This window comes from Melopsittacus undulatus, chromosome Z, assembly GCF_012275295.1.
Source record: "Melopsittacus undulatus isolate bMelUnd1 chromosome Z, bMelUnd1.mat.Z, whole genome shotgun sequence".
NCBI lineage: Eukaryota > Metazoa > Chordata > Aves > Psittaciformes > Psittaculidae > Melopsittacus > Melopsittacus undulatus.
This window is the reverse complement of record NC_047557.1, coordinates 16,521,404-16,537,102: the sequence shown is the minus strand read 5'-3', so window position 1 is coordinate 16,537,102 and position 15,699 is coordinate 16,521,404. Positions and strand designations below refer to the sequence as shown.

At 37.3% G+C, this 15,699-nt stretch overlaps 1 protein-coding gene across 1 annotated transcript in view; it reads left to right on the top strand.

Annotated features, from left to right (window-relative positions):
- The window catches only part of HCN1 (hyperpolarization activated cyclic nucleotide gated potassium channel 1), a 195,619-nt gene that overhangs the window by 120,948 nt on the left and 58,972 nt on the right, over positions 1 to 15,699 (top strand). Inside the window, exon 4 of the mRNA XM_005151964.2 lies at positions 11,444 to 11,662. Coding sequence (XP_005152021.2) covers positions 11,444 to 11,662 — 219 coding nt within the window. The remainder of the gene's footprint in view (positions 1 to 11,443; positions 11,663 to 15,699) is intronic.

The following is a 15,699-nucleotide window of genomic DNA, read 5'->3' as shown; positions in this document are numbered from 1 at the left end:
ATCAATGGCTTTAGTGCACCTCACTTTTTATTGCAGAATACAAAAGATTCAGGGGGAGAGGTGGGAAGGTGGGCGGAAGAAAGAGAAGCACAAATTAAAGACAAAATGAATGCATAGCTGCATCCAAGTTAATGATTCAGCAGTTGAGAGTTGATTCAGGTGGAGCAACAGGACCAATGGAGTGGCTTTGTGAAGTCTAACCCACAGTGTGTCTGTCCCCTTTCCAAGAGTGGCAAGGAACAAATGCCCACTGAAGATCAGACCACAGCAAACTTGGATGATGTTGCCTTTGGAATACCCTACAAGCTTTCAGAAATTTGCAGCTGAGGGACTTCTTGATCCAGAGCTGGTATCCATGTGTTTAACAGCCTTCGCTGTGTTTCTTCCAGTAGTTTATCTAATCACTTTTTTGAGTTCATGTGAATTTTGGTATTAGGTTAGAGCATGAGCATGATGCCCCAGCCTCATGGCTCTGCTGTATGGTCATGGTTTTGAGCTGGTCTTGCTGCCTGTCCTGGGCTCTCTGCCCTGTGCTGACGTGACTTTAACCAAGAGGGCACAGAGTGACTGAGTGGGCATGTGCTGCTGGTTGTACTGGAGCTGGAACAGGGACCTGGGTGCTCTCACCTCTTGGGTGAATGCTACAGGGTCACTCTGCTGCTCTGTCAGCTCCCTCAAAGGCATTGAAGAGAAAAAGATCATATTCGCCTGCCTTCCTTTCAGAGTATTAAGTTGGTACTTCAGATGTTAGAACATTCTTCCACAATTTATGTTAACTTCCTTCTGATAGAGGGATTTTTTTATGACTCAGTTGTGTTTGAATTTGGTTTGTTGGGTTGTTTTTTTTTTTTTTTTTTTGCAATGTCTAGACATGTGGGAGGTGTTTAGGCTGCTAAATCATTTCTCCTTTATATTATTCTATTACCTGGAAAATATTACAGATTTTGGTAAGCACCTGCAATTTTAAGGGCATCTGAATTTAAGAACAGGTCATCATCAAAACCCAGATGAATTCTCAGAAGAAAGCCTCTGGCATAGATCCAGCCTACTTGCTTTGACACTGAGGTTTGTTCTTTTCCTAGACCCAAAATAGGATTTCAGCTACAAAGCTCCTTTTCTTCTTGCTGTCACTGCCTAATAAAATAATGTACGTATTTTTGTACAACATAGTATTTGATGAAGGATTGTATTTTACCAGAAAATCAGACTAGCCTCTTGAGGGCTCAAATATTTGGTAAGTTAATTTTCTGAAGAACTATAAGCAGATGTAGTCTAACATCTCAAATGTATCAGGTTAGGAAATAAATTGAAAAACTGAAAGGAAAAGAGTTGTCTTCAGTACCAGATAAGTGAAGAAGACTGCTCAAACTGGCACTGAACCCCTCTCTTAAAAATACATTACTTAAAGCAAAAATACGATATGATAAAAATATATATCCTTAGAGTAAGGAGAAAAATGTTTTGATTTGCCTTTCTGGTACCAAGCATCACTTTACCAGAGAAAGAACTTTTTTTTTTAAGCACTGGAACCCTGTATCCCAGTCCCAACCCTTATGCTGATTCTCTGTGTGAAAGTGGCATTGGTTCACCTTGCTTCATTTTTAAGAAGATTAAAACATATTCAGACCCTTTATGAGTGGATTATATTAGACTGTTTTAATCTACCGTAATCCACTTTTTTTTTCTAAATACACGTTCTTACAAATACTTAAAAATATTTTGCTAGATTGTTTATGCATATAGAACAAGGATGAAAGTATTTCCTGCAAAATCAGGCTTTGAATATTTTGAGATGTTCTTAGTGAGGAAGCATTGTGATACTATGATTTTGTGCGTGTCTATATACCTTTCAGCTTATGTATCAAGTTTGCCTCGCCATTTCCTAATACCCAGTTCTGCGACTTGCTAAGGTAGTTATTTCCTTCCTTGTTTTTATGTAGTTTTGAAATCCCTTTGAGTCAAACAGAATGGTAATAGCACTCAGGAAACTACATGTCCACTGCCAGAAACATATCATTTTCATTGATCATTCGGATTCAGTTGCTTTGGGATAATTTGCTGTCTAGTCTGAGTAGTTCAAAGAATGGAGTTCCTCTTGAGTTTCCTTTTCTAAATTGGTTGCAAATACTGCCTTTGGTGGTGGAGGTTCTTCCTAACAGTTTTCACTGTGCGGTCATGAGTCAGGTTTATGTCAATTCACTCCTTCAGCTGTCTCCCTGAACTGCACTATATTAAGCCCACATTATCATCTGCCTGTTCATGACTATCAGCTACTGTTGAAAACACAAAGCTTTTCTCAGTGGTTGCATTTTAAAAGCATTTCATAAAACATTTGATTCAGTGAACGAGGCTTAAGTAAACTATTTCATCTCATATCCAGCTCCCTCAATACACTCTTGATTTATCTCTCCTGGACTGTGCTATTTCATGTGCTTCAGTTTCTCACTGAAAATGCTTCCTTACAGGATTTATGTATTCTTTTATTAGACATGCCATTGTTGTGATGCTTTCATTTTTTCTTCTTAGAAAGTGTTCCTCTTTGAGATGCATTGCTTTCCCAGATAAATTATGTTTATTAAAAACCTGTAGATGTACTTGTTATAATCACTTATTGTGGCCACACAATACCCACTGTGTACTTATTGTGATTACAAAATATTTTCTCTTTAGCAGACAATATGTATCTGTTTTAGTCAGTCCCTTGTAAACAATGGCAACAAAGTTTATTTCAGGATCAAATACTTCATCAAACTCCAAACTGTGAGAGAGGAGAATGAAAGCTGTATGTCTTCATCAGATTTCTGGATTATCTGACAAATTTCAACAAAAGGATCTCAAAAAACAAAGTTCAACATAGAATGGCATGGTAACATCTACAGTTTCATAGAATCATAGAATAGTTAGCGTTGGAAAGGACCTTAAGATCATCAAGTTCCAACCCCCCTGCCATGGGCAGCGACACCTCACACTAAACCATATCACCCAAGGCTCTGTCCAGCATGGCCTTGAACACCACCAGTTCACAACTTCCCTGGGCAACCCATTCCAGTGCCTCACCACCCGAACAGTAAAGAACTTCCTCCTTATATCCAGTCTAAACTTTTCCTGTTTAAGTTTTAACCTGTTACCCCTTGTCCTATCACTACAGTCCCTAATTCTCCCCAGCATTCCTAGCATTATATGAAATTAAATTAAATTAAATTGAATTAAATTAAAACTCCCCAGTATTCCCGGCATTTCAGTGATATGCATTTTAAAAGACTTAATCTTTTGATATATTTTGTAATAATGACTTTGATTTCAAAGGAGGGGAGAAGGAAAGCTCTCCAGTGATAGTAATTAGGTAGCAAGATGATGCTACCTAATACGTTTGAAAATAGGTGCATAAAAAAAAGTCTTAACTAATAGATGTATTTAGAGCCTCCTAATGCCTCCCTTACAGAAGCAGTTCACATCCTGTGAGTTTTTCAAAAAAGTGAAACACAATCTCTTTAAAAATGCCTTACTGCTTCAACGCATTCTGATCACATTCTTAGCATACAGACACAAGATGAAGCAACAGGTACATTTTGGAAAATTCTTTCACCAGAATTCACTCCTTAGTTTGTCACTGACCAGTTGACATAGGGAGTGTATTAATTCTGATAGACTAAAAATCCCCAGGTCTGTTTTCTCTTCTGGAAGCCAGTTGCCTCTGCAGCCTGCTTCCATACAACTGGACTTCTTAGTTGCCAGGACAAGGTGACCTCAGCTGAACGAACCTGTGCTAACTCTCAGGCTGTGTTCAGTTGTTCTGGAGAGTACTAATTGGCAAAACCACCCCTTTCTGAAAAATTACAAGTACAGACAATCACATGTAATAGTGGGACAAAGCAGAGTTAAATGTTTGCATGGGAAAAATAGACGTAGTCTGTACTTCTAAGATTTTACTCTAAACTTTATAAAAGCTTTGTAAACAGCCTTGTGAAACTGCAATTCCTTAAAAGTTATTGTTAAAATAGTCCTTTGAAATGAAATGTAATTTTAAATGGGATTAATGCATTACAGACTTTCTTCCTTCTTCAGGGTTCAGTTAAAAGAGCAAAGTGACCAGATAAAAAGATGAGTCAGACCAGCCTGATTCATTGGCAAAAGAATAGAAAAAGTATTTTTCCCATAAGCCCTGATTTATTATTTTGTAACTTTATATATGCAGCTGTAGGAATTCATGATTGTATCTCTGATTAACTTAAGATACATAGAACAAAGAACAGTAGTGCAGTGTACAAGGAAGCCTCCGCTATGACATCCTGAGCATGTCTTCTTATGTGACCCATCCTTTTGTATGCAATGAGCCTATTCATGTGAAGATAATAAATCTGTGTGGGTGCCTGGGCTGTGTGCATAAGTCAAATATCGGCACTTCTGTTGCTCTTTATGAATTGCCATACTGATTCTACAATGAAAATTATTCATCCTTACCACAAAAAGGTGATCACAGGTAGATATCTTTTTGCTTGCTTTTAATGAAGGAATGTATTAGCAGATAAATATTTTTTTTTTCTGCAGAAGGAAAAATAGTCAAAAGAAAAAGAAAAATCTTTCTCACTGTGTTGTTTTTTGCTTGATGGCTAGTTCCAAAGGCATAGGACCAAAATATGAATAAGCTACACTAACAGCAAAGTCATGTAGCAACTCTGAACAAAGTAAATATATAATATTAGTCACTGCTCCTCCAGTCAAACCTATTTTCCTGTGGAATGCAATGCCAAACACTTTAAAAAAGCTTACTGCCAGTATTGGTCTTGAAAGTATATGCTGAGTCATTTAGACCATCTGTTATCTGTGCACTTAGCAGCAGAGAGAAATGTTGGAAAGTTTCTGAAGACATCTGCTGATTCCACCGAGCTTACTGATTCAGGTTTCTTTCCTTAAATCGTAGGTACTTACCTCCTAAATTGTACTCTACTTCCTTGCGGTTCTTAAAAATTTTAGAAGAGTCAAATTTTTAGTCTTCCAAGTCTGATGCCACCTTGCCTCTTTTTACTAGTTTAAAAGACAGCATGATATTCTTCAAATAATATCTGTGAAAAGAAGTAGGGCGTTTGCATGATAATACATTCGCCACTGCATGAGTTTTGAAACAGTAAAAACTGCAGCCTTTCTCATTGGCCAACTTCGTTAACCTTTGCAGTATTCAGATAACTTTTTGAAAAGTTGAAATGCTGAGGTGCATTTTGCTATATTTTCCTGTCTGGGAACAACTACTGTGTAATTTCTAAGGTACTTCATGATACCAGAGGTAGCAAATTATGTAATTGACAACTGATGGACAAGTAGGTAAGCTATATACCTTTATAGGTATATATACGTATACAAGATCCAGAGGGACCTTGACACGCTTGTGAGGTGGGCTGATGCAACCTTATGAAGTTTAACCATGCCAAGTGCAAGGTCCTACACCTGGGTCGGAGCAATCTCAGGCACAGCTACAGGTTGGGCAAAAAGGAAACTCAGAGCAGCCCTGCGTAAAAGGACTTGGGGGTGTTGGTCAGTGAGAAAATGAACATGAGCCAGCTTCAGTGTGTGCTTGCAGCCCAGAAAGCCAACCGTATCCTGGGCTGCATCAAAAGAAACATGACCAGCAGGTCAAAGGAAGTGATCCTGCCCCTCTACTCTGCTCTTGTGAGACCTCACTTGGAGTATTGTGTGCAGTTCTGGTGTCCTCAACATAAAAAGGACATGGAACTGTTAGAACAAGTCCAGAGGAGGGCCACAAGGATGATCAGGGGACTGGAGCACCTCCCATATGAAGACAGGCTGAGAAAGTTGGGGCTGTTCAGCCTGGAGAAGGCTGAATGGAGACCTCATAGCATGCCTTCCAGTATCTGAAGGGATGCTGGAGAGGGACTGTTCATTAGGGACTGTACTGATAGGACAAGGGGTAACAAATTAAAACTTAAACAGCAGAGGTTTAGATTGGATACAAGAAAGAAATTCTTTCCTGCTAGGGTGGTGAGGTACTGGAATGGGTTGCCCAGGGAGGTTGTGAATGCTCCATCCTGGCGGTGTTCAAGACCAGGTTGGATGAAGCCTTGGGTGACATGGTTTAATGTGAGGTGTCCCTGCCCATGGCAGGGGGTTGGAACTAGATGATCTTAAGGTCCTTTCCAACACTAACTATTCTATGATTCTATAATTTAAATAGTTACTAAATTTAAGAAATCATTAAGAAACTGTTGGAAATAATGGCTTGCAGATGAATATTTACAAATACCACATTATGTCTATCTAAGAAACACAGTTTGATTGTATTCCCACAGGAAGATACTCTATTTTTTTAGAGCAGATGTTTGTTGTTGGCTACTACTGCATTACTGTATGTGCTGCATATGAGCAAGGATGACTTGTTCTTTTTTCGACCTTTGAAGCTGAAACCTGAAATTTACACTTGTTTTGTGCAGTAACATTCCATGACAGTACTAAAACCAGAGGGCTTACTTATGGACTGTCTAGCTGCCTCCATGCTCACCAATTAGAAGTGTCCACTTTTAATGGGCATTGGGGTAGACTGGGAAAGGAGCTACCTACTGTATCCATATTATAAATCTTGTTTGGGTTTTGGCATAGGACAAGCACATAGAATTACATGTAGGAGTCTCCGCAACTCCCCTGGGCAACCTGTTCCAGTGCTCTTTCACACTTACAGTAAAGAAGTTCTTCCTGATGTTCACATGGAACCTCCTATGCTCCAGTTTACACCCATTGCCCCTTGTCCTATCACTGGATATCACTGAAAAAAAACCTAGCTCCATCATCCTGACACCCACCCTTTACATATTTGTAAACACTGATGAGGTCACCCCTCACCAGCTTCCTAGAAAGAATGGTTCCTCTCCCACAGCAGCTCCAAAGTAGACCAGCTGCTGTTGCTTAGGATAGCACTATGTGGCCAGTGCCACCTGAGGCGTGTTTCTAACAGTTATAACCACATGAACCACATTCTACAGCTTGGTAATGCTTTTTTGATACTTTTAAATTTACCAGGATAGACAAACCAACTATGACCTGTCAAGTTTTGTATCCCTCTTCCCTCCTTCAGACATCACTCACTTTCAGAAGAACTGAAAGGTAACAGTGGGCATGAATGGATGTGAAATTGATTACAAGGCAAGCTCTTCAGTGTAGAGACAGGCTACTTCACCACTGCTACTGTGGTTTTGAAATAGTGAATCAGGAAGGTGAGTTCCAAAGCCTATTTCCTTTAATTCCAAGTTAATCTTTGCTTCATGTTTGTAAAGCATGCCCTTGCAAACTGAGAGTACCATTTCCGTGACACATGCAGTGACTGTAGTGTGAAAGGAAAAAGGAACTGAGTAAAAAATGTGGAAACCAACTACTGTTGCAATAGTCCGCTTGTTACATGATTTCTAAATCAGTTTGTATCTCACTGTAAGGGTATGGCTGAGAGAAGATAAGCTGTGCCTGAGGGAATGACTACAATATGGAAGTGGAATTGATTGGTCTGATGACAACAAAATCTTCTGGTTGAAACTTTCATAGGTTCCAGTAAAACAGAAACCCTTTCTTCATCCACTGAGAAAAATAATTTGCCTTTTATTGCTGTCCCTTGGAGGATGCCGGGTGACCTTTCTGTGATTTATTTCTTATGAGCTGAGAAGTTAATATTACAAAAAGAAATTTGTAGCAGGTTTGTGTGATATTCTGAGACAAAGGGTAGCATCCTGTGATGAAGGAAGAGGCTTGGAAACAGAGTTTTAAAAATCAGAAGTGCCCTGTGATGAATGTATTCTTCAGGATAACTGCTAAGTTAATGTATGTATTTAGAGAACTAATTGTAAATGATCCGTGATTATTGCTTTCACAAGTGTGAGGATTTCCTAATGTCATCAAGATAGATTATGTAATCAGTCCTTGGAAAAACATCCTTGGTATTTCCCACAATTACAGTCTTAATAGTTTTCCTGAATTAGTGTCACTTCATTTAAAACTTTTAAAAATTACTGCTGCTAATATGGAAATAGTGATCAAGCCGGTGTCAACTGAGAAATGCCTGTTTTCTGATTGGTAGGAGGTATTTTTCGGTCATAGAGGTTTTTAAATCTATATATCAAAATAATAAAAAAAAAGACAATTTAGGCAAACACTTAGCATGTATATATAATTATTAAAATATAAAATTATATTAAAAGCTTAATGTGTAAATACAAGATCCTTTATTTCATAGAATAGACCTTTATTATCTCAGGGATATTATCTGAGAATGTGTTACATAAAAATCTTAAAATGCGAGGGAAAAAAGCTTCTTATTAAAAAAAAAAATCTCTCTAGGCTTGTAGCAGAGGAATGGCCATTCCTCACTTTTTTACAGTGAATACCAGCACAGTTGAGAGGGGTTGTGGAAAATGCTCCTGTTAAACCCTTAGGTTATACAGCAAAAGCAGAAAAATAAATAAATAATGATAATTACTATTATTTCATATAGTAACACTGGTAGTACCATATATGGTTTATAGGATTTGATATTAGAACCAATGTTTTTTTCAAGTGGTTTATGTAGGCAATAAGTCATACAAGAACAATACAAGTAACTACACTGAAATTCCTACCCTCTACAGTGGTATTTCTTCAGCATCATTTTGAATTAAAAAAAAAAGAAAAATATCCCCATAGAAACTAAAGAGACCAATGTTTGCAACTAATTGTACAAGAACTGGTTGGTGATTAAGGAAAAGAAACAGAAAAACACTAGCAGGTATTTTTAGCAACAAAATCCTCAAACAAATCCAAGCTGAATTCAAATGTTTTCAGGCTTTTTTATCAGGTCTTTTGCTAAACCCTTAGTACCCATCTGAGGACCAGTTGCTCAGAACCAGTCGTTCACAAATGTCTGAAATATGCATAACCTGTAACAAGGTCTATAACAAGCTACACTGTAACAGCTAATGCTACTTGTAGAGCAGAATCTCCATCTGAGGTGCCCTTGATCTCCAGTCTAGATTCAGATGCAATCATGACTATTTGAGGTGTTGGATCCTGCTCTGACTTGAATGTACATACGTGATTAAACATTTACTTCTTTATTTTGTTGTACATGTTTAGTTATTTCTTTTCTGTCATTACAGCTCATTTATTTCCTCACCATTACTACTTCTCAAGTAGCATTTATTTTTCATTCACCCTGTCATGTACTTAGTAGAAAGGTCTCCTTATATGTTGTTTCTTTTTGCTTCTCCTTACTTCCTTATCCTTTCTCAAAGAAAATGGTATTTTATGTAATGAAGTAATTCAGTCTTTGAAAGGGTCTCAGTCAAGAAATAAAATCAACCAGTGTATGGATTAACTTGAAGACTTTGATGTAAAAAATTAATTTTACTGAAAGATTTTTAGTTGAGATTTATCACACCAGCGATATATGATAGAATTAATTCATGGACAAGAACACTTTTTATTTTTATGCAGAATTCGTAATGGTTATGCTAAAAATATGGTTTAGGAGCAAGGTCCACTGTGTGGAGCCCTGCAAGAACTGAGATTTTGATCTTACAGCATCTTGAATATTGTAGCTTTAATAATTCTACTTGTAGCCTTAAAAAACATATTTTTCCCATCAAGCAGTTTATTGTTTTCTCTAATAATCATCTATATAAAGCTGCAACTTTATGAAATTTGATATGGATCTTTTAACAATTCCCTTATTATTTCCACCCAGAGGAGATTCATGCCAGCTGGAAGGAAAGCCCTTCAAAATAGACTGTGCCTTGGTTGCTCTAAGTTGCTTTCCTGGGAGACAGGGAACTTGCATTAACATAGCTGCACTGACCCAGATGGCAAGGAGTTTCTGTGTTCCAGCTGGGTATTTGAATCCTGAATTGGAGATTTTTCAGGCAAACTTCTTCAGTTCTTTCATTTTTTGAGTACTTTTTAAAGCCCCAGAACAAAAAGAAACTGATGTCCTCCTTACTTAATGAAACCCACCTGATTCCCAGTAGCCTAAGATAATTACCTTTTCACAACACAAAATTTTCCCTTGCGAAGACAGAAAGAGTTCACAAATGAAATTTTCACTTAGAAAGTGAAACAAGCTTAAATACAGAGAACCAGTATGTTTTAAATTATTATATTAGTGAAAAATAGTAATTTTGTCATCTGCAATCCAGGAATTGTTGGCTTGTTTCCTGTTACCAGTTATTTTAGCTAATAGCGAATCTAGAAAAAAACATTTTAATAGATGAAAAGCACAAGAGTGGTTAGTAACTTTGGCATTTAAATAGCAAGAGATCAAACCTGAAGCTTTTTGAGAAAAAAAAGAGCATTTGAGAAAAGCTTTTGTTGGTGGAAGAGAGACACAAATACTGATGAGTAAATTTTTGTATATAAATGCCGGTGCTTCTGATCTGGAAATTTGTTTATGTTAACAGAATTGTTGGTTTTGGTCCTGTGTGATAGACACTATACTGGATAACAGCCTAATCTTACTAACATGATCTCAGTTCTTCCTTCTTTACTTCTTAATTTCTGAAATTATTCTCAGTTCTTTGTGGCAAATACCAAGTTTTCCCGTGTATGCTGTATGCCTCCAAGCACAATTTGTTTTCCTCTTCTTGTTTCATTTCTTTGGCAAGTACAATAGAAAAAATCTGACAAGGATTCCCAGGGCTTTTTGTCTGCTTTTCTCTGGGAAGAGCCTCTTTGACTGTCTCTGTAGAGCTAAAGGGAGGATGCTGACACCACCTTTGCAATTCAAAAAGCTTGTGAGAGAGCTGTCAGTCCTTCTAATCTCCCAGAGAGAATGAGAAAGGGTAGCTAGCATCAGAAATACAGGACCCAGCTATTCACCTTTTCTTTTGAGCTGTGTTTCACAGTCTGTGAAACTTCAGATATAAATACAATATTACAAAAAAAAACGAGGATAAGTAGACATACAGCAAATAACTTTTTTTTTTCTTCTGTCCTTGGAAAGTAAAAGAAACAGCTGATAATATGAAATGTGCTTGTTTGTTAAAACAGACAACTCTGAAAAGAAATAAATGGGGCCATAGGAGTGTGTTCGTGCATATTAAAAAAAAAAAAAAAAAAACAAAACCTTGCACTTTGTAAGTCTGCATGCTCATCTTTTTCTAATCCATCTGCCATCGAATGTAAAATAGAATTGACCTTTAGGCTCCTTGTAATTAGGTTAACATCCACATTTAAGAATCATACAATACAATCATGTATTAAGAATAGTCAATTTTATTTCATCACACTTTGCTAGGATTATCTGGCAAAATCTCTGTCGCTTTATCTAACAATTTAGAAGGAATATCTCTTCTCATGCACAGGGTATATATCACCAGACAGGTCTTTCAGAGCCAGTAATCTGTGAAACAACTATACAGGTACAAATGTATTCTTCCCTTCAGCTGCTTGCTGGCTCAGTCACTTGTTTCTTTTCTTGCAGAACGATTCCTGGGGAAAGCAGTACTCATATGCACTCTTCAAAGCAATGAGCCACATGCTGTGCATTGGTTATGGAGCCCGTGCCCCTGTCAGCATGTCCGACCTCTGGATAACCATGTTGAGTATGATTGTGGGGGCAACTTGTTATGCCATGTTTGTTGGCCACGCCACTGCCCTCATTCAGTCTCTGGATTCCTCACGGCGACAATATCAGGAAAAGGTAACTAATTTTAATGTAACTCCTGAATTTCTGAAATAGGTTAATGGGATGTTTGGTTAATGGGATGTTTTAACTGTGGAAAAAGCTGTATAAGCTTACATGAGGAGCATTTGAATCCTCCGGCAGATGTCAGTGAACACAGGAATTCAAAGCACTCCATTAGCTCATCATATTCTCTCATGAACCCACTTTCGTTAAGGAACAGATGGTTTGGTGTGTCACATGCATTGAATGAGACTTTGGATGTGCAACATGCTTTAAACTCTCCTGTGAAAACTCCATCCCTGATTCAGACTGTGCTTTGTATTGCTGTGCTACACTCTGCAGGTATTGATCTGGGTATCTTGAACAAGGTCCTTGAGTGGGGTAGCTTGGGCATGTCTATGCGACTTTCTGTCTTTCCTTTGGATTGCAGTTCAGGGATAATCTTGAACATGACCAAAGACCCTTGAACTGAAGACCAGACCAGATCAATTAGTTTTGTTTGGAACTACCTCAGTGAAGTGGTCAGAAGAGGGCTGTGTTTGCTTTATAGTGGCATAGTCTACATATTAATCCATGACCTGTTTGATCCTCTCCAAGGATGAAAGGAACTGTGGTCAAAGGGTAGAAAAGTAGCGAGCATTTGGTGGAAAAATAGAGTTCTTTATGCAGCAGGAACAAAAAGGAGATTTGATTCCTTGTAGGTATGATTGGAATAAAAAGTACATAAATGGGTACAGGGTGGGAACTTTCTGCAATGAGTACTAATTAATGCTGTCAGTTGGGTAACAGAAGTCAGAGGCAAGTGTCAGTGAACCTAGTTATGTTGGCATAAGGAAGAAATGATCAGAATGAACCTCAGCAAGGAAAAATAAGGACCTGCAGAGTTACTGTGGTGCTTAAAAGAAGCCAAAATCAGTTATCATAGTAAACAGGGACCTGAAGAAGCCATGCCAGGAGAGATGCTAGCTGAGCAAAGTAGTGAAATCAGAGTTCCCATTAGCAAATAAGAAACACAGCCTGAGCAATAGTATTTGGCATGTGTCCCTAAGAAAGTCCAGAAAGGCAAACTGGGCAGAAATCCCAGTGTGATGTAACATAAGCCCGAGGAGAAACCTGGCAGGGCATAAGTAGAGGAGAGGGTGGCCCTGGCACTGGCTGAAGATGAAATGACCTGAGTTTGCTGGGCAGGAAAAAGAGAAAGGTCAAGAAAAGTTGTGAGCAGGAAGGATCGGGGTGTTTTCTTTCCAAGCAGGCAGAGAGGTAGGATATGAGAAAAAGAATTTACATTCTGTTTTGTTAAGCTTGAGTCACAGCAAGACCATGGGGTCAATATATCAGAGATAGGGAGAGGTAAGAGATTAAGGGATGAGCTGTAGATCCAGTAACGTAAAAATTACCCAGTGGCTGATATATTAACCACAGCTGTTTAAAACAGAAATCTGCAAGCAAGAAAGCCCACACAATGTTACACTGAAACATAGAATGAGAGGTTCAGGAGTGAGCATTAAAACCTGTAAAAATGTGAGCTCTGTCAGTGAACATGTGAAACCCCCTAGTGCATCTCAGCTTAAAGTCACAGGGCTAGGTCATTCAACCCAAACTAACTACCTTGTTGGGTCTATTCTGCCAGTTGAAAGAGAAGTAATTTTACCAAAATGGGAGGCTTGTAAGGAGTTGTAGGGCAGAACATCTTAATCATGGACATGAATGAAGATATAGAGAAGGAAACCCTAAACCTAGTGTAACTAAAGTTTTATTAGAGATTAGTGTCAACTTATACATACACATACATAGATATATGAAACCAGCAGAAATGTCACCATTCACCTGAAACCTCCTCTTGTTATCCTCAGACCTTGCCGGCTGCAGAATGATACAATGTTTCAAACATTGGAAATCTAGTACATATGTAAAGATACTCATCTATTTTAAGCTGTACTGAGCAAAGGCAGTTTCATTTGTGTATTTGGTGTAAATTAAAACCCAGCAGCAGTCAAGTGGTACTGCAGTTCTCATTTTCACATAGCAGCAAATAAAGCTTTTATTTGTTCTTCTGTTTTTTTTTTTTTTTTTTTTTTTTACGGCCACATTTTATTAAACATTATCATAGACATTTTTCAGTTTCTACTGTTTCAATGTTTTCATTCTTCCTTTTATTTTTACTTCTTATTTGTTTCCTGACATCAGAGGCAAAAGCATAGCATGGCATTGACAATCAGGAGTGGAAGAAATGAGACAGAAAGTGCATGTTTCTATGCTTTAGAAAGCTCTATCTCTCTTTCTGGCAGCTGTTTGTACCCCAGTTATTATGGACTAAAGCTAAACGATGTCTTATTTACAGTTTTTTCCTACTGATTTCTGAAGCTGCATGTATACTATCAGCTATAACAAGTTACTGACATGTTTGTATATTCTTGCCCATTGCTTTATCATAATTTTATCATGTATTTTGAAATAGATCGTTGATTAAAGCCTAAGAATTATAAGCCATTATGATATACTGCTAATATTTTTTATATTTGTCTTTACTCTGTAAATTAGATAAATGGGTATTTCAGAGATCCCATTGTGCTACCTTTTGTATCATCATAATTTTAAAATTATTTGCAGATAAAATAGCTTATATTTAACATAACTGAGACTTGAGGAAAAGCTAAATCAAACCTCCAGGCACAGGTTTCAGAGTTTTAATATATTCACTGCAATATCTATTTTTTTCCTAGTGCATTGCTTTTTTATTATTATTATTATTATTACTTATTTATTTATTTTATTTTATTTCTCTGGGAATTAAAAAATTGGAAGAATCAGTCCTATGACTTTTTCTGATATTTGCGTTTTTTTGCTTAAATTTCTATTTAGTTAATTTAATTTAATTTAATATTCTAAACTTCTTATATATAAAGTAACATCTTACATATAAAAGATTGTGTGTTTTCTGGCTCCATTGTTTTCTTTATAAGAATGACAGAATATAATGTAATTAACATGAATTGCTAGGTGTGGAGTGTCGTGACTATTATTTTCTGCTGTAGCTAAATTAATATGTCATCAAGATATCTGTGGAATGCAAGTAATGGAAGGAGAATTCTGGTCCTCCTCACACTGAAAGCAGCTAGTAGTAATACATCTGCTGATATCACTACATCTCATTCAAAACCTCCCAAAGATCAGATTATGCAAAAGTAGAACAGGCATAATTCAAAATAGAAAAATAAACACAGGAGGATGAAAGAGCTTTCATGAAGTGGAATAGTCACCATCTGAGAGCACCAGTTAAGAATTTGACCTATGCCTAAGCATTGCCCATTGAAGAAAATCAAAGATTTGTAAGAAAACTAATATTGACCCACATTTATTGTTATAGGTGAAAGACAATTTATCAGAGGAAATTAACAATTATTAACAGTCAAATAAAGAAGATGGACAGTAAAACCACGTGCCAAGAAATGCTACAGAAAAGTACACATTGGTACATTCTAGTCACTTTTGAGGAAGTTCAGTTGTTTTTCTACTGAAATGAGTGAAACTGTTCTCCGAGAAAAAATACCTCTCAGACTGAATACAGACACAGATCTTGGGATCAGTGAGTGAAGGGCCAATACCTGACAAGGGAGAAAGACATGTCCAGGACAGGTATACTCAATACATATTCCCTTTTCAGTAAGAAAGTCTGCCAGACCATTTTACCATATAAAAGGTCTGAATAAATAAATATATCAATGGCATCTTGTCACTCTGGCTCCTGCCTTTAGTGTAAGTCAGAGGTGAATGCAGTAGAAAATAAAAGTCACATTTTTAATAATGACACCTTTGATGTTTTCCAGTATCTAGGAAGTCACCACATCTCAAAGACATTTGCATTTGCAAAGTCAACATTTATTTGAGAAAACTAGAAATGTTTATGTGGAACTTGTTAACACCGTTGTGGGCATGCAATATATAGGAATAAAGTCACAAACAGCTAATACAGGCGAGATTTGTAATGGCATACAGATTGACTCACAGGATAAAAAATTATCAATTGTTTTCTAAAAATGACAGTATTAGAT